This window comes from Anomalospiza imberbis, chromosome 3, assembly GCF_031753505.1.
Source record: "Anomalospiza imberbis isolate Cuckoo-Finch-1a 21T00152 chromosome 3, ASM3175350v1, whole genome shotgun sequence".
NCBI lineage: Eukaryota > Metazoa > Chordata > Aves > Passeriformes > Viduidae > Anomalospiza > Anomalospiza imberbis.
Window position 1 is genome coordinate 22,215,684 of NC_089683.1, and position 27,418 is coordinate 22,243,101.

Below are 27,418 nucleotides of genomic sequence, written 5' to 3' on the forward strand. Positions count from 1 at the left end.
TGGGACTGAGAACAAGTTTAAGTTTCTGTTTTGATCACTTGGATATACAAACTCGTGCTAGTCACTTAACATCCCTAGTTTATTTTATATCAGGTGTATTATGAGTCTAAAATTTAGTAAGGCAGCACATCTAATCAATATAATATGAAGATTTATTTAAATATTATTTGTCCATAGCAATTATAAACTCATAATAATAAGAAAAGGAATGAACAGGTAAACTTCAGTCAAAGAAAATCCATTTGATGACATTTCCACACCATTTGGAATGTTTACATTCTACTTCGAAAAAAATTCATATAGAACTGCATGGAATAAAAGTCCTTTAATTAATTGTTTAGTTAAGTATATTTAGGCAATCATGTTCTGAAAGCCAAACTGAAATACATACAGAAAATTACTTAGAAGGAATAAAGGATCAGTTTTCACTAAAATAATGAAAAATAAATTAGTCTTTTTTTTTTCCTAAAAACACTCCAGATTGATAATGCAATAAAATTTTTTTTCTTAAAAGCTGCATTTTTAAAGGAAAAAAAATGCATGCACTTACTGTGTCATCTTAGTTACTTGCAAAATGGATGAGGTTTTGAATAATTTATTTAATGCAATATTCCGTGTTTTACTCCCTCTTTCTAGTCTTCCAAGATTGCATTGTTTTATTTTATTCTCTTTTTCTAGTTTTCTATGATTGCATGTCTCTGATGTGAGTCAAGGGGGAAGCCTAATATAAGTACACAGTCAGGAAAAACATAAAATAGACTATAAAAGATCTTTTGAAAAATAAAATTAAATTATTCCTCTAGCTTCAAGCCTCTTTCCAAGAAGAGTACACTCTGATTTCAGTCTTTTAAAGTTCCCTCCTGTGAGGAGACACTTAATCCTACAGCTAGTAATTACCTTTCTTATGCATCTCCAGGTAGTAGTTTGAGCTCTATGACTTTTCTGGTAAGTCTCAATTATAAACTAATCCACAGCTGATTGTTATTGCTAGCTGTGAATATGTTCTCTAAAGATTGAGAATGAATTCACAGCTAAAGAGTAAAAAAAATATTATAAGAAGTTATGCTGGTCTATATTTGTTCACTAGAAAACATACTATGTCTCATAGAACACTATTTTCATTATTATTTCTTTTTAATTTGGATCCTATTTTACTTGTCCTGTCTAACATGCTATATATATAGATATGTATGCACTTTCTTACAGCAGAGTCCATACAGCATAGCAATTCTCATTAATATTTTGGAAAGATTCAAACTTTTTTCTATTGAATTCTACTGAATCTATTTAATATTCAAGATCTTAGTTTTATACTTTGAAAAAGCTCATGAAACTAGTTTTTACATATGTCAGCTTCCACAGCTAGTATTAATGTTTTAGATGTATTGAAAAAGAGGTTTACAGTTGGAATATATATAGTTAAGGAACAATATGCTATGAAATTTTAAGAAAGAATTTAATAATGGAATTGCTGTAAGTATATAGAAAAAAGTCCAGTTAGTTGTATGAAAGGGCTACAGAAAAGACCTGCATATAGACAAAAGATATGGGTTTGTTATAGTGATATACACAGTGTCTTGAAATTTAACTTTAATACAGATGAGAGATTTTTTGTGTGCAGCTCTCTTCTTCACAAATGCATCATTATGTTATATTAATACTGTATTTATGAACTCGCATTCTGATCGTTTTATAAGTACGAGTAGATCCAAAACATCAAGCCAGGGCTAACAATGTGTACCTTCAAAAAGCTTCTTGTACTTATTCCAACCACTTCTGAAGTATTCAGATTCTACTGTTATCACCCCACATCAATATTGCACCAGTACTATTTTTAGTATGGACAGAATATTTGATGATGCTGTATCTTAAGCATGTATCCATTTCTAATCCATGTAATTAAAAACTGAGTAATTATGCCCTTTTTCAATATGCAAGGTTTAGATATTTCTAATAGTTGAAAAAGATAGGGATAAGAGTCTGCAATATGATGGGCAATACAAGTAGAGGTCATTCCACTAAATCTAAGCAGTTTAAAGTTTGATACATGTGTTAACCTTCTGATATCACTGACGAAGGATGATACTTTAAGACTAAAGTTCCTGTTCTAACATGAAATCTTAGTATGAATCAGTCCATAGAGGAGTATGGTTGATAATCTCTAGTGTCACAATGAAAGTCTAAACAGCTGATTGAGATGAGATGGCTGTTTTTTATAATAAATTAATTGTGTTATATGTTATTCCATCTCCATAGGAAATCATTAGTATAGGCTTAGTTTTTTCACTTTTTTCCTATCAAATCACTGCTATAAGCTTAGCCATAAATCAAATGTTTCCCTAAATGTATTTCAGTCATAACAACTCAGAAGAAGTGACCTGGATCACAGCAATGAAGCACTAAACAAACACCTCTTGGCAATTATATGAACAGCAATTATATAACAGCCCTACCAGCAGATCTTGATCCTTTCACCATAAAGTGGAACTGAATAAAAAAGTATATAAAGAATTACATGTAACTTTTCTACAAATGTTAGAAATAGGAACCTTTCTCCAAAAAATAAAAAAAAGAACAAAAAAGGGAATACTTTTTTTTAATCCAACAACTCTTAAAATACAATTATATTTATTGTTGTGTAACCAAGTTTATTGCAGGCTGACTTCCAGATAGATTCTGCATTGAAATAGACTGTCCCGAGTCTACAGATGAATAATGCTAAATTTAGCTCAATGAATACAAAAAAAGCCCTAAAAGAACATATAAGTTACATCTATACTAGTGGAAGTGTGTGGGATTGAGTGTGAGTGCACAGTGCTTTGTACATCTACCTCCTTGACTTCTTTCTTCTAAATTAATCTCCAAAAAAAGTGCCACGATGCAAACTGCCTGTGAGGAATAGTCTCTGTCTTGTGATAATTGCTACTGTTCTATTTCAGCTAGGCCAAAAGCATGACAGCACCCCATTTCAACAAATAAATAGTGCTGAAGATGAAATTTCAGTTCCCATATCTTTGCCTCAGCTACAGCAACATAGGTATAGACACACAATATGTCCTTCCATCATTTACTCAGTTTAATGCAACTTTGAAATAGAAAACTGTTAATGGCTCAATAGTGGTCTTTAAATTAAAGTCTCAATCTATTTTGGTGTCAATTTTTAATGACAGATAATCCTTCTGAAGGAATCATGTCATTAAAATGTTATCAAATCTCTCATTTCTTACTGACATGCTAACTACATATGATACTGTAAGGGACATATGAAATAGAGAAAATATAGTTAAAAACTCCAAAATTAATGAGTTTATACCATTAGGTATTTTCAAAATAACATCAATTTTGAAAGAAAAACACTTAAGTAGTTAATATATGAACAATCAGCTGGCTTTTAAGCAACCCACAAACTGTTAAATAAGCAATGAGTGCTCAGGGTAGATGGAGAATCGGCTTTGTCATGCTCAAGTTGAATCTTTTCTAATTAGCAGGATACTAGTATAAGAAAATCTTTTTTTGCTATGGATATGGAATGCTCCCAATGCAGGTTGTTTCATGTCATGTAATACAAGTAAAGAGAATGAATTAGTTCAAATGGCCTACACCTGCCATGCATGACTGAAAAGGTAAGCATATTCCTGGCCAGCTAGAGAGACATTTCACTTGCATGGGTTCCCACAACCAGCCTAGAGGTAAGATGTTTAGTCGGAATTCTGCAAGAATTTTAGAAGAATGGTAAGAAATATGGAGACCAAAGAAATATTCTATATATGTTGTGGGAAGAAACACTGAATTGACAGTCCTCAGATGGGGAACTTTATCCTTGTAAGGAACAGAAGTTGTGATACTTTGCCTTCTCTGATACAGGTATTACACTGTCTTGGTTGGGACCTATTACCAAGCAAAAGATTCTGAACTTAGGTGTTCTCAATGTATTTTACGGTTGGTGGATTACATTTAAACAAATTAAAGAAACTAGTGAGGAAAGAAAAAAGCTTTTAGTCTTAGATTTACAGAATTCTGAAAAATTTACAAAGAGCACCTCAGTTATATGTCTACCATAGGAAACTAAACCAGTGTTTGAACAGAGAACATCCCCAATCAGTGAACTAATTTCTAATACTCTTCCATGAAAGATTTTCAAGAGTAGATTTAGCATTAATAAAATTTACTTTAGAAATTAAATTCCACAATTCCTGAGCAGAATGTGAAATCCCACACTGTATTTCTACATTAAAATTTCACCTAGATAAATCAATCCCCCAAAAGGAAAAAACACAGTACTCTATAGTATAGTATATAACAATTTTCTAGAGAAAACATTTTATTTATGCTATTTCAATGTCCATTTTGATGGCCTTTACTGCTCAATAGTATGTTGATCTAAGACAAAATTTCCCAGTCCAGATTTATTGAGGGACAGAAATGCCACACATTTGAGCACTCACATAGGCTCTACCTAAAACATCTCTATGTATACACTACAGACTCTTCATTAAAATATGTTTTGGACAAGTCTCTTGGCATTTTATTGCAATCATTTCACAGTGTATTATTCAAAGAAAAAAAGAAAGAAAGAAATACCTGTAATGTATATCCTGGCTCACACTGAAATGACAAAACATCATTCACCATATATCTATCTCCTGATTTGATCCCATTGCTAGGAATTACTGGTTCTGGACAGGCAGCAAGGCCTACAGCTGGAAAAAGTAAAAACAAAAATTGAAAAAACATAGATGAGTGGACAGCAGGTTTTCATTTATATTCTCTGCCTTAATGAATTCTTTCTATAGAATTATGGGTGTTTAAGAAAACATTAATTAAAAATTCATTTCAACAATAAACGGCAATTTTGTTTAAAACAGAAGTTTTCAGAACTGTTTTACAGAATACAAGTGGTATGGCTGAAGCACAAAGATTATACACTGTGACTGTACCAGTTACTAGGTCACATTGCTATGACACACTACACAGTTTTATAGTCTCCAAAGCAGTATTGTGATTTTAGTTTGTTAAAAAGCCTGGGTTTTGTTTGCTCATTTTAGTTTATTAGGGTTTTTTAATCCTTTATTATCCTTGTGAAGGAAGTGGAGAGAGAGGGAATACACTTTATGCGTATTTTCTATTTTCAACAATAAATGAGCAGAATTTATTGGTGGTTCCTTATTTTTTGGCAACTCCATGGACTATAAAGAAGTTTAGATATTGACATTTAGTACTTCAACCCAAAACTAAGTCTTTGCATAGGTGTCACAGGATAGTCTGTTCTTAATTATTTTTAAGCCAGGTCTGAGAAAACAAGAGAATTGTGTAACAAAGATTCCCCATGATTAGTAATTTCTCAAATCTGTTTAACTAATTTGGCAAGCTAAAGTACAAAATTCTGCTTTTTGTCAAGTGCATATCACTTTTTTTCCTTGTGTCTATCTAAGGAGTTTGCTAGTCAGCACTATGGAAAATTAAATATCAACTTTTCCGAGTGAAAATACTCCAAATGAACAAGACAGTTGACAAACAGGAGATTAGATTAAACAATTCTGTTATTTTAAGATTTTCATTGCAAACACACGGACCAGAAGAATTAATTTGTAAGTTCATGATCTGACAAGAGAATCTCATTCCCCTTATAATGTGAAAAACCTTTTGTGAAGTCAAATATCAGTCTAAAATACAATTTTAATTGTTAACTTATTTATTTATTAGAGAAAATTACTCCTGAAGCATCATTATGTAGTTTTTATGTTTTATGAAAATATGATCCGTAGAAGCCAAAACAGAATGGAAATTATTTCCATAATGTGTGAGAAGATATTTTGAGAATTTATTAGCACAAAATTTCATAAAGAGTAGAGAAACATGATACTTTACTGAATGTGATCCTGTGCATCCTTCAATTCAGTTGTGTGAAAAAGAAACCTGACTACTACTCTCAATATCTTACTATGAAATCTAACCTGTTTGGTGACAGTATGTGCAACTGGACTGTATTTAGTACAGAAATTACATTATATTTGACTTTATTCTGATACGTGACATCTTAGTCTGTTGTTCCAGATAGTTCATCATGAAACAATATCCGATATTATTCACTGAGACCCTAGCTTTTCTAGGGAAATACAATTTTCTTACAGGCAATGTTGATCACACATTTTCATACAGATATGGTTTTAACTTTATATCATAAACCTTTATGTACGTACTTTTCATCACTCAAATACTAATGCCTTACAAATATTAAATGCACAAATTAGAATTTCACACAATTCAAGTATTTTTCAAGTTTTAGCTGACGTAAATATATTTTTCCTAATAAAGCACATGGAAGTCTGAAATAGCTTTTATACTTTCATAGGAAATTGGGATTACTATGCTTTTTTTTTTTTTCTTTCCTACATTAAGTTCTATGGTCCTGAATGTTCCTTGTTAGTCCTGTGCCCTTGCATTTTACTATATTTTGCTTTTATCAGGAATGAAGATAATGACAAGCCATTCTAATTCTGAGTGAAAACCATCAGAGTATGAAGTACAGTTTTCATAATAAATGACCCAAGAGGGATCAAACAAAAAAATTTCAAATTAGCAAATAAAGAATTATTTAAAAGTTGCAAATAATGGGACCTCCCTGAAGCAGTTATTTTGTCTACTAGAATGTATAATTTAGGAAAAATATCTAAAAGTACTTTAAAGATTTTCAGAAATTTCTATCGCAGAATTTACAAATTTTGATATTCTTCCAATATAATCAACTTTCAAATGATGCTATGGTGACTTTACATGGCCACTGGGAACCTCATGTGTCACCACTATGTGGAACTGTAATGTTCCAAACAATCATGAAGATATTGTCATTAACTTCCATGGTTTGGGTTTTGCTGCAGGTTAACTAATATCATTCTTTTGGTCAGTCTGTATTTTACAATACCATAAGTTCCTTTGAGTATAGGTACTAAATAGCTGTGATATGCATCCACACAAACTGTTTCAGCATTAAGTGAAGTGTAATGCCTCAGCTCAGTAATTCAAAGTACCATATGCAGACTGCTGTTCACTAATTTGAGAATCCAGCGTTCAGATGCAACTGAAGATCAATGCTTATTTGTGCATTTTCTCATCTTTCTCAGTCTTGAATAGAAAATAAAATTTAAAAATATCTGCTTCAAGATCACTGTTATTAAATAAATAAGCACCTAACAAAGACACAGTGACTAAATTGCGTACAGATACCAATCTACTTGCTGAATTCTCTGAATATAAATTTAAGGTTCTGTTCCTGTCATCAAGAAATTTTTATTTTGGAACTCAGCATTCCTTTATGTTGAGAGTAACAGGGCTGCAGACCCTGTATGAATAAAGTTACTTCTACATATTTTTCTGAGTTACAGAAACAGCTTTAATAGTGGCTGCATAGCAACACTAATAATGTGCTTGTTATATAGCTCATTCCATCATTGGTCAAATAGTATACAGAATTTAAACAGACTATGATCCATCAAAAACCTTCTAATTAACTTTCTGTGTAACTGATATTGCAGTATACTATGTATTTATCTTTAACAGATTCTAATAATTGGGTTAAAACCTTTTTTTCTGCTAGCTTCATATACTTTTCATAACATTTTGTATACACTATTTCTTTGGTCTGAAAAATGATGCAAATTATAGAATATTCTATCAGAATGTCATAAAACACTTTGCCTTTCTTTGATATACCAGATATTAAGAAGGAATATAACTATCCCAAAAGCAAGAGAAAGTTGAAAGCAGAATCAAATACTATTCTGAATCCTCAAATCTCTGTTATTCTAATCATTCCATAATACTAGCCCAGTGTATTTCAAAAATTCATTTAGTTAGAACAGGTCCAAACATCAAAAGAATGCTTGAGAGAAAGCAAAAAAATTCTGGTATCTGACAAACTTGGAATCTTAAATATTCAGAGACTCGAAAAATACATAATTAAACTAAGTTGTATGTGAACAGTCAGTAATACAGGGAAAACATGTTAAATGTCAAGTCCAAGCAATCAGAAAACAGCAAGGGTTTCTTAAGTGCATGCTTTTCAGAGCTCAGCTTCTGCTATGCAGTACAAAATAGAACACATCAATGTCAAGAGTGATAACCCTCTCCCTGACCTTCTTCCACTTACTGTTTGCTAAACACTTTCTTGACTCTGCTGTGCCATAAGACAAATATGCTTTACTTACATAATTATATCCATGCCTACAATTACTTCATATTCTGTCCAAACATCACTGCCATTGCTGGCAGAAAGAAAATTCTTGCTGGCATATCTGACAATGTGAATGCCCATTAGTGTCCATTTCAGAAAGCTGAGAACTGGACAACACAAGAATGTCTTGACAGCTGGACCAAAAGTCATCAGGCTTTCTTTTTTGAATTCCACATTCCTTCCACCCTATGCAGCTAATGTAAACATATTATGCTTTACTATATTACAAACATCAAGCTGGAGTGAATTGTTCTTTCTATTTTGATAATGGTGTATATCAAAATCCAAGCTGTCCCTTTCAAAACTTCATGCTTCAGACACCAGCCTAGAAAATGTCTTCATCTCAATGAGTTACTGCAAAGAGGTCAGATTCTTGTCAACATCTAGTAAGTTGCACAGATATACTGACAGGATCAGGACCTGCTAAATTAAAAATGGCATGTTTATGATTTACACCTGCTTTAACACAGGGAAACAGAAAAGACTTGCAATGAAGAGCTACATTAAAATCAAAATTGCATGAAAGATCTTAAACTGGACCTGTGAAATACAATATTGGAAGAATATATTGCTACTTGGAAGAATATATTTTCTTCTTTGCAAGTCTGATTTTTATCTTTCAATTTATTAGATATCTTCATGATAGAGAAGTACTACAAAAGACAGTCAATTGCTTTCTAGTCCCCTTACCAGTGAATCCTTTATTTCAGCTGCCAAGAACCTTTAACACTTGAAAAGACATGATAAAGTGGCTTCAGAAAAGGAGATGTTGGTTAAAAGTAAGCTTATTACTCATACATATTCCATCGTCTTGGTATAGCAGTAAACTAAAAGCTTACAAAATGAGTGATGCTGACCTGTGCCATATATCCTAATTCAAAGTAATAGAGCTGGATGACACTATTAAAATATGGATTGCGTAAAAGAACATTTTTACTGAAAAATTTAATTCTAATCCCTAAATTTGGAGAGATAGATAGATGGATGGATGGATGGATGGATTGGTGGATGGATGGATGGATGGATGGATAGATAGATACTTACAGACATTTAAAAAGGTGGCCTAAATCTATACGTCAATATTCAGCATATATTCAGTTTTTACTAAAACAAACTTGACTTTAACTGAGAAATTCAAGCAGCATGCTGAGAAAAACACTCATTATTTCCAGACTTTTTATTTTTTCATTTGTTTGAGTATTAAGGAAAACATTTAAACTACCACTGAATAAATAAATGCGATTTTAAGACCAAGCTTAAAAGATCGGTGGCCACAAATGCAGTGGAATTAAACAGTCACATTTCCAGAACAAACAATTTGGATAGTTGATTCCTTCATTCATTAGATTAAAAAGTAATTCAATCAAATAACAGAGATATTTATTCTTCCTACTGTTGTACATATTAGGAATGCAACAAAACACTCCTTGATTTGACTTGTTAGTGGTAGTGAAAATAGTTGTTTGGTATTTATTCCTGCACATGCATATGAAGGATTACTTAAATTATTAATTCTCATCTTTTCTACAGTAACCTGTTGCATATTTTACTGCTTTGTTAACCATAGGTTGCTGCAACCATCTTAAAAACCTACAGTCCTTCTGAAATAGCAGGAAACATGACATAGTAGCTCTCAACAGTACCTACAATACTGTTGTCACCAGAAGGAAATTTTTCTAAGGTACTGACCAATTATTTCTTTTCATATGAAAAGAAATAATTGGTCAGTACCTTATACTCATTATAAGTATATGAGTTTGTGTATCTGACTTGAAAAACAAAACAAAACAAAATCAAAACAAATGAAAGAGCAAAACATACAATGAAATAGCAATGAAACAAAGGGACAAAAACCTACGTAATCGATCTGACCACCACATACATATTCAGTAGACCACTTAACCTGGGCAAATGAACTTTTACAGTCTTGATGTCTAACATAAAAACATCCTAAAGTAAATGACAAAGTTATATTATTCGCCTTAAGACTTGTGTGGTTTTGAAGGCTACAAAGGAAACCTATGCACTGCCTAGAATAGACATAGACTTAGGTTTGCAGTAGCTGACAGTCCAGATCCTTCCCATGAAAATAAAGACATACATAGAAAAAATCTGCAAATGGAGAGGGCAAGAGAAAGACATTATTGAAAGGAAGAAAATGCTTCAAGAAAGAAAACTATTCCTTATTCAAAAATTTAAATTATCTTGAAATATTTATGATTTGAATAAGCTTTCATCAGTGGCTGAAGCTTTTATAAAGTATTTATGAATTTCTATAAAGTTCTTCAAAACAATATACAGTTTGGAATATAAGATATGTGATCAAGTGATAGCAAACTAAATATATCTTGCTGAAGTAAGATTTTTCCTAAAATAGTGATCCAAACCCAGGCAGGTTTATAGCATTTACACTGGTGAAATATCTTCTAAGTAGAAATACGTCTCTATTTATTCTAAAATATGATATGCAAGTTGTAGAGGCATAATTTTTATTGTGCGTAAACAATTTAGTAGCAATATAAGGACACTCTCCTCTGTTGTGCCTTGTTCCTTAGAATTTTTTCTGGGATGAAGGGAATGTTCCTAAATAATTCTCACTTTCTATTGCTGTAATGAAGACTTTTTATATAAGGACATCAGGGTTCTGCAGAATACTGTAATGGCTAGTTTAGAGCAGTTTCGCCTACTACTCTGATTTGTAATTTATGTAAAAGGTAAGGCTAGACAAAACACTACTAGGTCCACTTCATATCTTCTATCCCTGCTGTAGTCTGCTGATGTAGGATTTTAATTACAAATTTGGAGTCAAGGTGCTGAACAACTTCTTATTGTGAATGGATTTTTTCTTTTAGTATGCATAGTAGGAAAGCTAATTGTCTTCCTACTGATTCCTAACTGTCTTCCCCCTGGAGAAGTAATTATATCACAGACTCATAGAATATGCTGATTTGGAAGGGACCCAAAAGGATCATCAAATCCAACACTTGGCCCTGCACAGGACACCGCAAGAGTCCCATCATGTGACTGAGATAATTCTCCAAACACTTATTGAGCTCTGTCAGGCTTGGTGCTGTGACCACTGCCCTGGAGAGCCTGTTACAGTGACCAAACACCCTCTGGGTGAAAAATCTTTTTTCTAATATACAATCTACACCTCCATTGACACAACTTCAGGCTATTCCCTTGGATTCTGTCATCAGTCAACAAAGAGGGGAGATCAGGGTCTGCCCCTCCTCTTCCCCTCACAGGCAGCTGTAACTGCAGTGAGGTCTCCCCTCAGTCTCCTCCAGGCTGAACAGACCAAGTGACTTCAGCTGCTCCTCATACAGCTTCCCCCGTATGAGAAGGGGAAGGCTTTTCACTGTCCTCATGGCCTTCCTTTGGAAACTTTTTAATAGATTAATGTCATTTTTAGGAGTTGATTGTCCTGCTCTACTCTGCCCTGGTATGGCCTCACCTTGAGTACTATGTGCAGTTTTGGGCATCACAATATATAAAGTGTTCATTTTATATTTAATAAATTAACTGTTTCAGGACTAACATTCACTTACTGGGTGTTTGCTTAGGAAAGGTTTTAGTGGCCTTTGTCCTAACAATTTATCATTCTGGTTATGTAAGGAACAGTGAGTCCATGGCACCATTCTCTACGCTTCCTACTCAGGTAATATTTTCATAGAATCATAGAAGGTTTCATGTTGGAAGGGATCTTCAAGATCATCTAGTTCCAACCCCCCTGCCATGGGCAGGGACAGCTTTCAGTAGACCAGGTTGCTCAGAGCCTAATTCAATTAATCCCCAAAGATTTAAAACAAAGCTCATTTACCTAAATAATTTTCTTGAAATGTTTTAAATGTTCTTGGACCAAATGACTAGTCCGGTTCCCAATTACAAGTAAGGAAAAAAAAAAGATCCGATACAAGGTGAAATATGAAAAGAGCATCTGAAAAATTTTGCCGTATAAAAATTACTACAGCTTTCACCATTTCAAAAGCAGACAGCTTTTTCTTTTCTTAAATACTTATATCTAAAACCTTATCAAAGGTTTCAGTGTCCACTGATGAGTACATATAATTTCATTTAATGCTAACTGGGAATGATATACATGTAGAAGGCGAAAAGGACTATAAGGCTATTTACCATGATGGATGTAGGTAGCCATGAATTTTCATATTTTGGGTTTTTGTTTTTTAAAATAAGAATATGCCATGATCTCTGTAGGTTTCCTAGAAATTTGATGAAAAATCAGAACAACTGTAGACTTTTCTTGTTTCTGACAGCAGCTGATTACTCAAAAAACCTCTTCATAAATAAATCCGTTCCCATTCCACAAAAGAGCAGGAAATATATGTAAGGACATTTTGATTTATTGAAGCATTACTCAAATACTAAAATAAGCATAACTATAAATTAAACACTTCCAATAAAGTCATTATTAAATTTCAATCAGGGCCACAGAAAAGCCACCAAATTTCTATAAAAAATTTTGTAGGAACAAAATGACCTACTTGGAAATGAAATAAAAATTGTGCCTACCAATTTTTACTCTCTGAGGACTTGCTAATTTTTTTAATTTTTTTGATCAATAACTGAAAATCATTAAGTATCATGATCAATTGGCTATATTCTACATAAATCCAAGCAGGATCCAAGTCCTGTTTTCCCCTTTGAAGCACACATTAATCCTAAGTCTTTGGGCTCACAACTCTGGTGTGTTCTTTATACATTTGATCTTAGTGCTCCACTACTTTTTACAAAATGTTTGAGTACAAGTTGACACAGAATGATGGACCATTTTTCCTGGTAATTAGAAAGCTGATACAAATCCTGTTAAAGCTGCTTAGCTCACCTTATTAAGTAAAGCAGCCTTAAAAGCATATATTGAGGACCCCCACTATAACTATTCAAATTTCTGCAAGAAGATGAAAGAATTGAACTGAACCCCCTTATATTATACCTGAAAGTTACATCTGCAAAGCGTTTTATCTAGAAATAATCAAGGGACAAACAAACAATGCAGGTGCGCAGGGACAGGAGTTGGATTCAATGTTCCCGATGGGTCCCTTATAACTCAGCATATTCTATGACTCTGTGACTATTAATCTTGTTCTCCTTATTTTTTTTTTAATTTATTGAAAGTATCTGACATTCTAACAAAGCATTTTATGTTGAATGCTTTTTTTCCCACATAGCTGATATTTTTTGTTTTCTTTACTAATACAACACTTCAGCAAAACAACATTTTATTCCAAATTTTAGATTGACTTCTGAACCAAAGATATTTATTTTTCAGATGCTGCTTCAAATATTAGGTGAGTGTCGTGGTTTGACACTGGTGCCATGCCAGGGCCCCCATGAAAATGCAAATGATCTGAGACTTCAGAATTCATAATCAAATACTAGCAATATCTGCACAGAAAAGTATTTCCTTCTCCGTTTTTTTCTTGATCTGAAAAGGTGACTGCTCAATATAAACCTGTAAATTCTTGCTGTGGGAACACTCTCAGTTTCTGTGTTCAGTCACACAGAGGTATACTGTACTCCTACTAGCCCTGCAGATACCACGTAGCCAAGTAAAAAAACCCAAAACTTTTCTTTCCTGTCAGACTGTCAACAGAATAGCTAGCTAAGATCTGAATGCTCAATATTGCTACCTTGACCTGTACTGAGATGCCCTTCTAAGAAACACTGGCCCTGAAATATTGGCACCACTGAAGTCCAGTAGATGCTTTAACAGAGCACAGTGGGGAAATTGGCAATTGAGAGACAAAAAAAAGCATAACTCTAAGTGATTTTACTTGTTAACAGAACAGGGTTTTTTGCAGGAGCTGCATTGCAGAGATAATAAAACTGATACAGTAAAATATAAAAATTTCAAATGTTCATTCTAGGATTTTCTAGAATTGATGTGTACTTCTTTATGCTTCATATGGAATTATACTTTCACTGTAGGGTAAAAAGAAATACTGGAGGAGGAAAAGTTGTGTAGGAGGAGCCCCCAGACAAAAAATAACTTAAACAAACAGACAAAAAACCAAAACTTTCTCAAAATATTATATTCCAAAAACAATCCTACAGAGGTAATATTTGTATTTGCATTCTACGTCACCACTAGAATGATTGTATTAAAATAAACCCTACAACATACTTGCATATAAATGTTTTAACTATGCAATTAAATGAAAACATAGGACTGTCTTGTGGCTACAGACATATTTAAATATTTATTATGAGCTGAAAAACTAGTCTTTCAAAATTCTATGCAGCTTTATATTTTCTTTACAATTTTTTATCTCAATCCTAAATAGAATTTATTTAAAATAATCCATGTTTATTTACTTCTGTGTACTTCTTCAAAACATAAAAACAACAGTACTATTTTTAGATATTATTATTGGACTCAATGAAATATAAAAGCTAACTCCATTTTCAAGAAAATCTTGAATGGCCTTTGAAAAAAGAGAGGCTGCTTCAAAAATTATAAGGGTTTACTTTGTGACCTTCATCTAAGAACTCATCAGACAGTCAACTCATCATAGTACTTTATAAATAGCAGACTATTCTTAGAAATACCTATTTCCAATTAAAATCACATGAGCTATGCAAGAATATTTACTGAATTTACTATTACTCTATAGTATTTTAAGTTTTGGAGAGATGTAATAATACATATGTGTTTGAATTAAATATGATTATGTGAGGTAATCCACTATGTAACTCCACACCTCTGTATTTTAGAAAGTTTCTCACAAAACATACAAAAAGATTATATATAGCAGAATTTGCCATGAAAATTCTTAATTATTCTGTTTATACCACCAGTGATTTACCAAGATAACTGTTGTGTTTTCTTTTAGCTCTGGGATTAAAATGCTGTTTTTTTGCATTTATAGCAATTTGTCGAGAGAAAATAATTTGAAGGAAAGGAAAGAACTACAAGGCATAAATCTATGCACATAATAATAGGAAAAAATATATTATCTTCTCTGGTTTTATCTATTTTCAAGAAGGGAAATTAACTTCTACTTTTTTTTTGTCACCTAAATTTCAGAATTAAGCTGAAATAAGTTAAGAAAACCCACATCAGTATTAAACTTCACATTTAAAAAATGCTGTTATGAATTGCCAGGTTAATTTGTTATGTGCTTCTAATTTGTGAAAGCTGCCTTCCATCAATTTAAAATGTCACTTCATTTAAAATTTCAGTTTAATAGAAACCACTTATACAAGGTTTGGTAGTCAGGAAAGAAAAAAAAAAAAACAAACAAACAAGCAAGCAAAAAGTATAATGTAAAATATCTGTTTCCCTTTCTATATGCATGCATTTCCCAAGTAAGTTTCACAAAACAAGGAGCCTTACTTTTGTATTCCAAGTGAAAACCAGCGGCTGCCACACTAATGTCAGAGTGAAAATGAAGGTAAAGTTGATTGGAGGTGCTATTCAACAATGCTGGCACAGTTGTACCTGGAAAAAGAAAAGTTATGGAATAAACTATAGCATACTGATTGAAGTTTCATATAGAAAAGACATAACCAGGACTGAATCAGACAAGCTTATTTTCCTCTCATTACATACATGGGAATCAAATACTCTGCTGTGTTCTGCCTTGTTTTCTCCTAAAGTTGCAGGAAAATTTTGATTACAAGCCATAATAATAAGAGACTATGTAAGTACAATCAAACAAGATCCCATCATATTTAGAGGAAACCTTATTGACTTGGACAGAAAAAAAGAGATGTAAAGAGAAAAAAAAAAATCACATTATTAAAGGATCTGATAATGATGACAAGCTCCACTGCCATTTGCCTGTTTGCCCATATTTCTATAAAACCTGCAGTATAGAACAAAGAGGTCCAGATTTTTTTCTGTGTGTATGCCACACCTTTTTCCCACAATAATATTTCAACCATTCATGCTAATTCAGAGGTTATGACAGAAAATGAAGAAGCAGGTACAACACATTAAAAAAACCCAAAACAACATACTAGCTTTTCCTAATTGAAATATCTATAATAAAACTGCTTGTTGTGTGTGCTACACAAGCTTATCACTAAACCTAGATATATTCTTTTCCATTGGAATTGCTAAGTCTGACAATTATTTTATTACCATATGATACCATGCAACTCACATTCTACTGTCTAAAGCTGTAAGACCTACTGAGGCTAAAAATTACATCCTTTTCTATGATTACTCTCAAAGACAGTATAAAGGAGCTAATGAACTTCAATGGTGGATGCATAAGAAAAATTCTCATCTCCTGTGGGGCATTTTCTGTTTCTAAATAACTGTCAGCAACCTAGGTGTGAGCCTGAAACTTGGGCTTAAAAAGAGCTGCTGAAAAGAATTCTCTTCCTAAGTCTACAATCTAAACTAGGAACTGGTAAGTACTTCTAAATCTCAAAATGAATCAAGCAAAATCTTGATATAAATTGAGAAGCTGAAAGATGAGAAGCTGGCCTTTAAGAAAAGTGTTTATTATCTGACATGGAAACTCAAAGTATCCAAATTCAGACAGTACAGAGCACTCACATCACACAGTACATTACACATCTGTCTGGAATACAGAAAAAAATGAAGCATCTACCTGGAAGAAGGACTTTTCATAGTATCTGTTAAGGAAACCTCCCTGTCTGACAATCCAGGCAGGGTGGTCACACTCTAACCACCAGAGACTTTCACGGCAGGGACCGGAAGCCCCTTCACAGCAAGCAGCTCCAGGGATCTGATGAGTCCCACTTTGATGAGTCTCTCATCTGATGAGTTTCACTGCCTGCACACCCCAACCTCACAGTCAGACCAGGTTTCCTCACAGATTCCACCCCAGGTCTCCTGCAGCAGAGTCCTGGATGTCTCATTCCATAAAGCCATTTATTCACAGTGCACTTACACTGAAACAGCTCAAGCTGATGATTCCAAGGAGAATCCCAAACAAAAAAAACCTGGGCTTTTGCACCCTCACAGTCTCACCACTCACAAAAGTCTCTTCCTCCCTGCTCCTCAGCTCCTGCCATGTCTCTGAGTGTCTTATCACCAGGCTGAACCAGAGGTCCCTGGGCCCTTTGCTGTGCAAGGTTCAAGGCCTCTTGCCTCAGGCTGCACCACCCAGAGCTCCATGAGCAGCTTGAACTTCAGCTGCTCACGCAGTTACCAGCACAAACTGTATTCCTCCACAGTACCCATAAAGAATTTGAAATGTATTTAAGGATGTTTAAGGTGTCCTGTAACAATGAGGATGTTAATTCATAATTACTATTATACTCTTTAACAAACAAAAGTCACTTGGCAGTTCTGTTCCTTTGTAGGACCTGGTAACATTTAACACCAGTCTTTTACTTCCTTAAAGGGTTAATACATTCCTTAATGTATTAATCTTAATGAATACATTAAGATGATAAGTTAGATCCTATTGCACTGTGGGAAATAAACTAGGCTAGTTTTTAATTCTCATAATTGCTGTATTCAATGGAATCATTCAGGCTGGCTATCTGTCACAAATTGAACCCCCAGAGACTTATACTGGTCCCCACACATTTTCAATATCTTCAGAAATTATTTGCGTAGTGGAATCAAAAGCACCCTCAACAAGTTTGCTGCTGATGCTGAACTGAGTAGAGGGGCTGACATGTCAGAAAGACCTGGACAGTCTGAAAGAGTAGACTAGCAAGAACAGTATGAACTTTAACAGAGACAAATGCAAAGCCCTGCATGTCTGTTAGAATAAGCAAAAGAGCCTGATACAGGTTAGGATTTGTGTGGCTGGGGAGCAGCCTTGCTGAAAGGACCTGGGACTGTCACAGTGGACAAGCTGAATACGAATCAGCAGCACAATGCTGCAGCAAAGAAGGCAAAGAGGTTCCTGAACTGCACCCAGAGCAGCATTACTAGCAGAGATAGAGAAGCAATCATACTGCTCTTCTCAGCACTTGTCAGGCTGTGTGAGGATTATTGTGTCCCATTCTGGTCCTCACAATGCAAGAAAGACAAGGACAGACTGGAGATGTCCAAAGCAGGACCATGAACATGATCAAAGGCTGGAGAACTTACCCTGCAAGAAAAGACCAAAGAAGTTAGGTCTCTTCTTCCTGTAGAAGAGAAGGCTCATCACAGTATTCCAGTACCTAAAGGGCTTCTCACTTCACTGGGAGCCACAAGGAGAAGACAAGAAGACCTCTTGGGGCAAGAGGTCCAAGATGCAAAGGGGGATGTTTCATCTTAACATTAGAAAGAACAACTTTACAGTGGGAACCACCATGACCTGCAGCAACCACTCAGGTGACATGGTAGAGCCCCTGTCACTGGAGGTTTTGAAGATACAGCTGGACAGAGTGCTGGACAGTATCATCTAGGTTCCCTTTCTTGCAAAAGGTTGAACTACACGATCTTGTGAAGTCCTTTCCAGCCTGGATTGTTCTATGATTTTATGAATCTGTGATCTATCTGGAATTCTACTGTTCACTTGCTAACCTCTGCCTTTTCTAGGATTTGGTATATGAAACATTCAAGATATGTTTCTGTGTGGTAACCAGATGCAGTGTCCTAATTGTTTTGGATTTCCTTTACTGTCAATAGAGAGAAATGGTACTTAAAGGGCAGGAGCAGATATAATTGATGATTGCTTAACTATAGATATTTCCATGCTAGAGATGTATAGATATCTAATGCTCATGTAGACGGATACCATGGCAGGATACAGGGAGTCTTGCAGACTTCCTAACCTTTTGGTTGAGAATCTGTAGTCCGGAAAATAGGCAACTCTCGTAGGAGGCAGTAAATGCATGCAAGTTTTACCTGAAGCCTTATAAAGGAATGAGGACTGATAGGTTTCCTACTTAAATGTTCCATTATGATATTATTACAGAAGATTTGTCCCTTTCAAGTATCAGCAATGGCAACAAAGAATAATGTATCTCATTCCAGAGGTAAACATTACACTCAATGTGTGAAAGTCTGTGTAGCTATCTAATAAATTTCCAGGCCAAGAATGGAGATCAATGGTCGTTTTAAGCATTTCTTGGATTAGCACAAGCATAGAGCATAGGTCACATTCCTACCTAATTTCTTTCTAAATTTAACTACCATCATAAGAGTACATTCTCCAGATGCCAACCTCAACGACTATTGTATTTGTATTCTCTGTTTATGTCTATACACACATATATACATGTATACATTCAAAGGAGGGATCTGTACTACACATCATGCAGCCAATGCTATATAGAGAAGAAGGTGTGCACCGAACACACAACGAGCTCAAACAGGTAATCTCAGTCATCCAGGAATCTTGGAAATGATTACAGACTGGCCAAAAAGACACAGACTCAGTGAATTCACCTTTCCAAATCAACTCTGCAACATAATTAGCACAATTTAGTCAGTTCTTAGTAACTGTATACCTTTACCTCTTGAATGTGTATTTAGAAGACAGAGGAACTCACATTGAGTGAATCAGAAGATAATAGTTTCGTCCAAGATTTAGTAAGAGAGAAATTTTATCACTCATGAAATCATGCCTGGAATTCAGTTTCAGTGCCACATCATTGGTTCAGTTTCGAGAACAGAAGGTTTCATGTCCTCTTTACATATTCTTTCCCATGCAGAAAAATAGTTCTTCATTTTAGGTCTGACATTCATTATACAAGAGACAAATCCACAATAAATCCATGCTACTTTATCTCCAATGAAATATTTCTAATAAAAAAATCTAGTTTTTTAACTTTCCCTGGAAGTTAGGAAGGCTTGTAAGTTAAAGCAAGATGACACACTTATTTTGTAGAATAAGGAAGTGTTTTGAGTCTTGTTAAATAGAATATTTTTAAATGCATAATTTCATTGTTATTTATCCAATGGGTCCAATATATTAGCCACATAATTCACTTCCAAAAGTAGATTAATTTTCATAATTTCATTTTCCTTATTGGCAATTTCACATACAGCCTTGTTACTTGCATTTAAAATAAAATGTTATAATTCTTGGACCGGGTCTGTCTGCGATAGAGTTAATCACTGTAGGTGGCACGGTGCTGTGTTTTGGTTTTGTGACCAAAACCATATTGATAACACAGGGATGACTGAGGTATTGCTGAGCAGCACTTACACAGTCTCATGGCATTCCCACACCATCCCACCAGTGAGGAGACTGGGGGTAGCCAAGAATCTGGAAGGCAACACAGCCAGGACAGCTGCCCTTAACTGGCCAAAGGGATATGCCACAACTTGTGGCATTGTGTTCATCATTAATTTTTTCAGTTGATTCTTCATGTCCTTACTAATCGAAAATGCATCTATACTTCAAAAGTTTTTGGAATCACCAGAGGCAAAAATCCACCTGCTTTAGCTACATCAGAATCAGAGCAGTAATCATGAATCTGGATTATTATTCATGACCTAATGCTTTTCTCTTGGTTTGGTTTACAGAACACATTCTTTCTATAAAAAAGTCTCATATAAAAAAAAGAAGTGTATGTGCTTGATGTACATTTCAAACAACTAATTATCTGGGTTTTTTTATATTCCAGTTGTATTAAATTGGTTTGTTCTGTGAGGTCTGGTGAGTTTAGATGAAGATTGAATGCTTCATCTTTTTCATGAGAAAGGCAGGCTAATAAGGGTAAGTTAAGACAAAGCTATCAAGCGAAGCTCCTTGAATGTCAGTACCAATTTATATCCCTGTATCTCCTCTATGCGAGAGATAGGAAAGATAAAAGAAAGTATTTTTTTGAAAGTATTACCAATTAAATTCCACTAATCAAAGTTAAACATTGTAGTGCCCTATTTTCTTCTGAAAACCTCTTTGAATTTGAATATTTACATGCTTACTCCACCTGAAGTCTCCTCCCAAAATCAAGAACATTCCATAATGGTATCAGAAATGATGAATACATACTCCTTATCTATATGTGTGAGCAAATAAAGACATGTTCTGTCACATACATATATATATATATAAAAAACTGTATCTTTAAATCATGGCATATCCTAACCTGAAAAGCTCCCAAGACGTGGTGCTGTCATATCTCCACCATCATATATTTCAAGGGAGTCCCAGTTATGTTCAGTGGCAAAGCTGATCACCTGGATCTATAAAACAGGACCACAGAACTTTTTAGGCCAACAACCCTAACATGTTCTAAAATCAACAAAATAAAAAGAGAACACATAGCAAAGAAAATAAAAATAAGAGATTCAAACAAAAGAGACATCAGTGAAAAGAATGTAAATGAAAAACCAATATTCACTTTTTGCATTGTGTTGACTCTTCGAAAATATAACACAAGGAAAGGAAGAAGGATTTTGCATGTGTGTTGCATCATTTTAAATAATTACTCAAAGTGTAAATGAGCAGATAATCAAGACAGCTGCAGCACTCTCAAGGGCCTCAGTAATACCCTAACAGATAGAAAGAGTTGGTATTTGCATATCAGATTGAAGGATTGGGAACTGCTTTCAATATACTACACAGTTAAAACAGAAAACTGCTTGTTAATCACTTCTCATTCATATCCACATGTGAAAATAAAGTAACATAAGATAAAGCTATCCAAAGCACTAATATTTGAAGTACTCCACTCCCCAATTATAGGATTACTGATTTATTAAATTTTTAGAGAGATAAACAAACAAAGTACTTAATATTCCATGCTTGACAGAATACAGACTTGCCTGAATACCTGATCCCTCAGTCACTATGATTTTCCAGACACAATTCAAGCTGTTACCATAGGGTTCAGGGTAACCCGGTGAAAGAATAGTACCTCTGCGCTCAGTAAAATTCCCACTGCATGGCACTGGAAGAAAGTATTATCACAAATTATTACACAAATGAAACCATTTTAGAGAACAGAGAAGTAATAATAATTTTACTACAATCTAGAAAATTATAATAATCTGCTTTTGTGGCATAAACACATAGACATGAAGCAATCATCTGAAATGAGAATGCATCTTATTTAAAATATATTAATGATATCCAGCATAAGATACAACCCGCCTGAATAGAGAATTCAGAAATGAACTTCATTTTGCATGTGTGCAGCCTGAAACAGCCCAGCAGCAGATGCTTATCATGTCTAAGAGTAACAACAAACTGTAAAGACATAACATTAAACAGAATCATGATGTACAGAAATAATGTGAATTTACCCACAGCCCAAGATAGTTCCAATATTGAATCTAGTTGATCAAGCTGTGTAGTACATTAAATATTTTTTAGTGTATACACATTTGGTTCTTTAAGGTTCAAGAAAATAGAACAACAACAACAAAAGAAAAAAAACCCAAAAAAACAAACAAAAAAACCTGAAGAAAAAAAAAAAAAACAGAATATGCAGAAAACAGGATACCTGCATTTATTTTTAGAACACTCTAATTAATGCTAGAGTAAATACCTATGAATAGCAATGACTTTTGAATATAAATCCAAATAGGGAGAAGGCAAAAACATTTCAACATTTACAAAAAACTTCAGTGATAAGCATTATTTCAGTGCAGGTCTATTGACAGACTAAATAAAATTTGCTATACTTAACAATGCTATCATTATTCAATGTACATTATACTTTTTCTTGAAAAAATAAATCATTATCCTATGTGTGATAGAAATATACTACAAGTACTGTGTAATAAAACAGGTAAAGACACTTCTAGAGAATTAAATTCCTTCCTGTATTTCAAGCCGTAGATAAGTCATGAAAATAATGAATGTTCAAGAAAATGTGCATCACATTTGTTCATATAATCTAAGTCATTATATGAAACAATATACTGCCTATGAGCCAGCTGGTACTCAATTATTTCTTGATATGGAAAACTGCTCTTTTAAATTGGGCATGACTGATATTAATCAAAGGAGAGTGAATATATGGGTTAAATACTATTTTCTGAAACAATTCCTGAATCCTAATTCAGAGACGTGTGACAGCATAGACAATGTAAATGTAATTGCTTACCTACACAGGTTGGTACTGTGTCATTCCACTGAGCTAAGGCATTTGGTACAGACTGACATCGGATAGCTTTTGAGCCTTGTAGCAGATAGCCAGGACTACACTCAAATCGAACAACAGAGCCTGCTGAAAACTCAGAGCCAATTCTCCTTCCATATCTAGGCTCGGGAACTGAGCTACACTGTGTATCACTTGTGCGTGGAACAGCTGTATACAGAGAGAAAAATATAGTCATGAATACAAATGACAGTCATAATAAAAACATAGACCAGTAGAAATGTTGATTGTTTCTTGTAGGACAGAGCTTAATTCATGTTACTTGCTCTTCTCCTGTATTCTCAAAGAATGCACTAATGATTTCATGGCTGTTAGCTGGAATGTGGTTTTGGGCTGTACTTGTGTATAGTTATGTGAGTGCCATGGCAGCTCAGAGACATTTTGACTTTGGATGCGCAGCTTTAGACATGAGAAGATCAGTGGGTGTTTCTGTGGCCCTCTTCAACAACAGGATACTACATCTACCACCTACTTCACTTATAAATATGGGGCCTTTGACTTCTCACTAGAACTTTCCTATTAAAAGACCAGACAAATTTTATGGTGTAGCTAATCAGAGATATAAAGACAACATAGTATCTTACAAATATTTGATTTATCATATTGGAGAATATAAAGTGATAACACTACATTCTCCAGGCTATTTCAGTGTTTTCTTTTGACAATTATTTTTATCAATAATGTCTGGGAATTTATAAACCTGATGTGATACAAGAACAGTTAAAAGACTGCAAGCAATATATAAAGAGCAAAATAATAACATTAATTAGAAGCCCATGGGATACTTTTCCCTTTGGCTTCATTATTTATAAACACTTCTTGATAACAGGTGTTTTTATGCCTACTGACTGTTGCTATTCTGCATGTTGTTCATATATAAAACTTGCTCTTACTACATATCATTTTGTAGTAAATAGCAATTTAAGAACAAACTAAAATATGTATATGGAAAATAAAAGAGGTATAATGTGTGCAATATCATCTCTGTTTTACAGTATAAAAAAATAAAGGTACATTAAAATAATCTTATTAAATATATGCAATTTTTCTGTGTGAGTGGCATGTTCAAAAGCTTTGTTTCACCATCTTGGTTTGTTCAACAGCTTTAGAGCATCACTGCATCTAGATATGAATAAGTAACACCATGAAAATTGCCTGCCATTTAGTCCCTAAGTAAACAACACAAAATGGCCCAGGGAGGAAAGAAAAAAAAAAAGGTGGGTGTTTCACTTTATTCCTGGAAAATTTTCAAGCATGGTGTAATGTAAACATGATCACAACTATATTTAGTTTTATTTATTAGTGACGTGTGATATTTCTATCTGTTCATGGGTACAGCTGTATACATCCCCAACACACCTGCTCAGCTACCCCGGTCACTAAGTAAAAGACAAGGTGTATAGAGCCTATACATACTTATTTTAATATTGATAACTTTATGCTCATCCTATTTCTTATACTGTCATTTGCTCTATTCAGAATTATAATTAAGTTTTAAATAATTGTAAATGCTCTATGTTGCATCCCTTTCGCCTCAGCCCACATAGGAGAAAGAGCCACAGACGTGAAAAAACACCTCATACACGCCTTTGCTACTTTGGGGGTCCCAGCCACAATAAAAACTGATAATGGTCCAGCATATACTTCCAGGGTGCTCAGTAACTTCCTGCAGGAATGGGGGGTCCAGCATAATACCGGGATTCCTCACTCCCCCACCGGCCAGGCCATAATAGAGAGGACTCACCGGACGCTGAAACAAGTCCTCCGGAAGCAGTGGGGAGATGTGTGAGTGCTGTCACCCCACGAGAGGCTCTGCAAGGCCTTGTTTACTATCAATTTCCTAAACTGCTCTTTTGACAGGCAAGAACCGCCAGCCCTGAGACATTTCAAACAACATCAGGAGCTCCAGCCAGAGGAGAGGCCTCCAGTATTAGTGAGGGATCCAGACTCTAAAGAAATCCAGGGTCCATTCCCACTCTTGACTTGGGGACGGGGATATGCCTGCGTATCCATGCCCTCAGGAATCAAGTGGATCCCCAGGAGGCATGTCAAACCTTACACACCAGGACAGTCAGTGAGTCGGAGCAATACAGTGCCAGTGGATGCAACCAATGATCCCACCAGCCAAGGGGTTGCATCCAATCGCAGGTGCCGCAGAAAAGGGAGAGACTCAACATCTCCCTAAAAAGCACTTTTCCCACATCTACCTCAGACCGTGTATGTCTCCAGGTCGTGTTTATTATAAAGTTGTTGTCCCAGTTCCCCTATCCCCAAACACCCAGGGAAAAAGCAGCTCCAGTACCATCCCCAAGCCCTTTCCATCTACAAAGCAGTCGCAGCAGCAGAAGAAGCTAACAGAAGAGGCCACTGTGCAAGAATCCAAACAGAAACAACTGTCTTTTTTATATTATTTAAAGCGGGGAATTGTTGCATCCCAGGTTTGGGTTCACATTATGGGTTTTTTCTTAGTTAGTTTTCCAGTTCTCTGTACCCTTGTGCATCCCCCGAGTTTTTCCCTACTCCTGTGGTTTCCGTGCCCGTCTCCCTGTTCTCGCGGTCCCACTCACCCCAAAGTCTCGTGTCCGCCCCTGCCGTGTTCCCATTGGTCGCTGTAGTACATGTCATCACCGCAATGTCTGTACCCATTGGGCAGGAGGGCTCCCCGTCCGCCCTGTCCCTTCCCTATTTGATCCCACTCCTCGGCACACTCGAGGCCATTTGCATCCGTGCGAAGCTGGGAGAAGCTGCAGCTTTTCCATCGCAGCTCTCGCAGCCAATAAAGCATCCAGCCGCCGCGTGGACGGATTTGGACGAATTCTCTGCCTCTTTGTTTCTTCCCTCGTGCCGACGGCAAAGCGCGGCCAACAGCCCACCCCGGAGCGCGACAGCAAAAGCACCCGGAGTCTGCGGCGAGCCCCGGACCCGACGAAAAGCTGAGATGCCCAAGCCGGGCAGTCGGGAGCTGACCGGGGCAGACAAAAGTAAAGAGCAGCCGCGGCTCTAAAAATTAACATTTCTGAACAAGTTAGATACAGAACACTAATTGAAATAAATTCTATTTTAAATCTAGCATTTAACATGCAGCACATTTTAGCAGAACAATGAAAGTTGTCATTTATTATTACATTATGTTCTACCAGTTTAAGCATAAGAGTTAAGAGCTAACTATAAGAGTTAAGTTTTCCAAGTATTACTTAATGTAGAGAAAAGCTTTTTCTAAGAAGATTTGGAAATAATTAATACTAGCAATAAAAGAAAAATACATTCTCTTTTTATTAATATGCAGTGAGTTGATTAGTCAGACAAGGTGAGACAGACACCGTAATATGTATTTTTCTTCCAATATGTATTTACATTGGTTGGTTGCAGATTTTAACCTAGAAAGCTTCAGAAAGTTGTAAAATGTACTCAGGATTTAAAGAATGGTCAGAGGTAAACTAGCATATTCCTGGGTAAATGCACAATACAGTAACACAAAAGCAAATCAGTTTTATTAAGTTTTTTCAAATGGTTAAACACCTTATACAGTTTAAGCAAACAACTTACCTTTCAGCAAACTTAATATACCTGCCTTTGCTCAAATACATAGGGATTTGTCATTAAGTTCTCAACAGGACCTCAGTATCACACAGATGCTCTATGAAACTTGTTCATGCATGCAGTTCTAACCCTGGCAGGAAACCATTCTGCACTTGTGGAAGGAAAATGTTGAAACCATAGTTCAGTGATTTCACAGAGTCACAGTTCTTCCTGATGATAACCTGCAGGCCAGATGCAGACTGCCAGGTCAATTCAGCTGACCCAGCATGCTCTTTTTTGCTCTTTTATTTGGATTAATAGCCTTTTCTCAACCCACGCGTCTTCTGCACCAGCACTAATTTACTCAAACCTTTTTATTCCATGTTATTATATAATGACTACACTGGAATAAATGATAACTTCACAACTGACAACATGATGATGGCTGCTCACACATCCAATCTGTCATATGCCTGGAACTACAGCTTTTGCCATGTAATCAAGCATTAATCCATCCCTTGATCAGAGCTACTTGTTCAAATGGGCATTTTGGCCATGAAATGAATAATTCACAATTATGTGACAGCACAGGGCTCAGTACATTCTTGTGGACAAATCAGTTTGGAATCAGGAAATTAATACTTAATTATGCTTAATTTTTTACTGATT

The 27,418-nt window shown here is 35.1% G+C and overlaps 1 protein-coding gene across 1 annotated transcript in view; it reads right to left on the reverse strand.

The window, feature by feature from the left end:
* Positions 1–27,418, reverse strand: part of CSMD1 (CUB and Sushi multiple domains 1) — a 1,092,711-nt gene that overhangs the window by 135,403 nt on the left and 929,890 nt on the right. The window contains exons 34-38 of the mRNA XM_068183622.1: positions 23,177–23,380; positions 21,891–22,015; positions 21,212–21,308; positions 15,588–15,692; positions 4,582–4,700 (exon numbers count right to left, since the gene is read on the reverse strand). Of these exons, the coding sequence (XP_068039723.1) occupies positions 4,582–4,700; positions 15,588–15,692; positions 21,212–21,308; positions 21,891–22,015; positions 23,177–23,380 (650 nt within the window). The remainder of the gene's footprint in view (positions 1–4,581; positions 4,701–15,587; positions 15,693–21,211; positions 21,309–21,890; positions 22,016–23,176; positions 23,381–27,418) is intronic.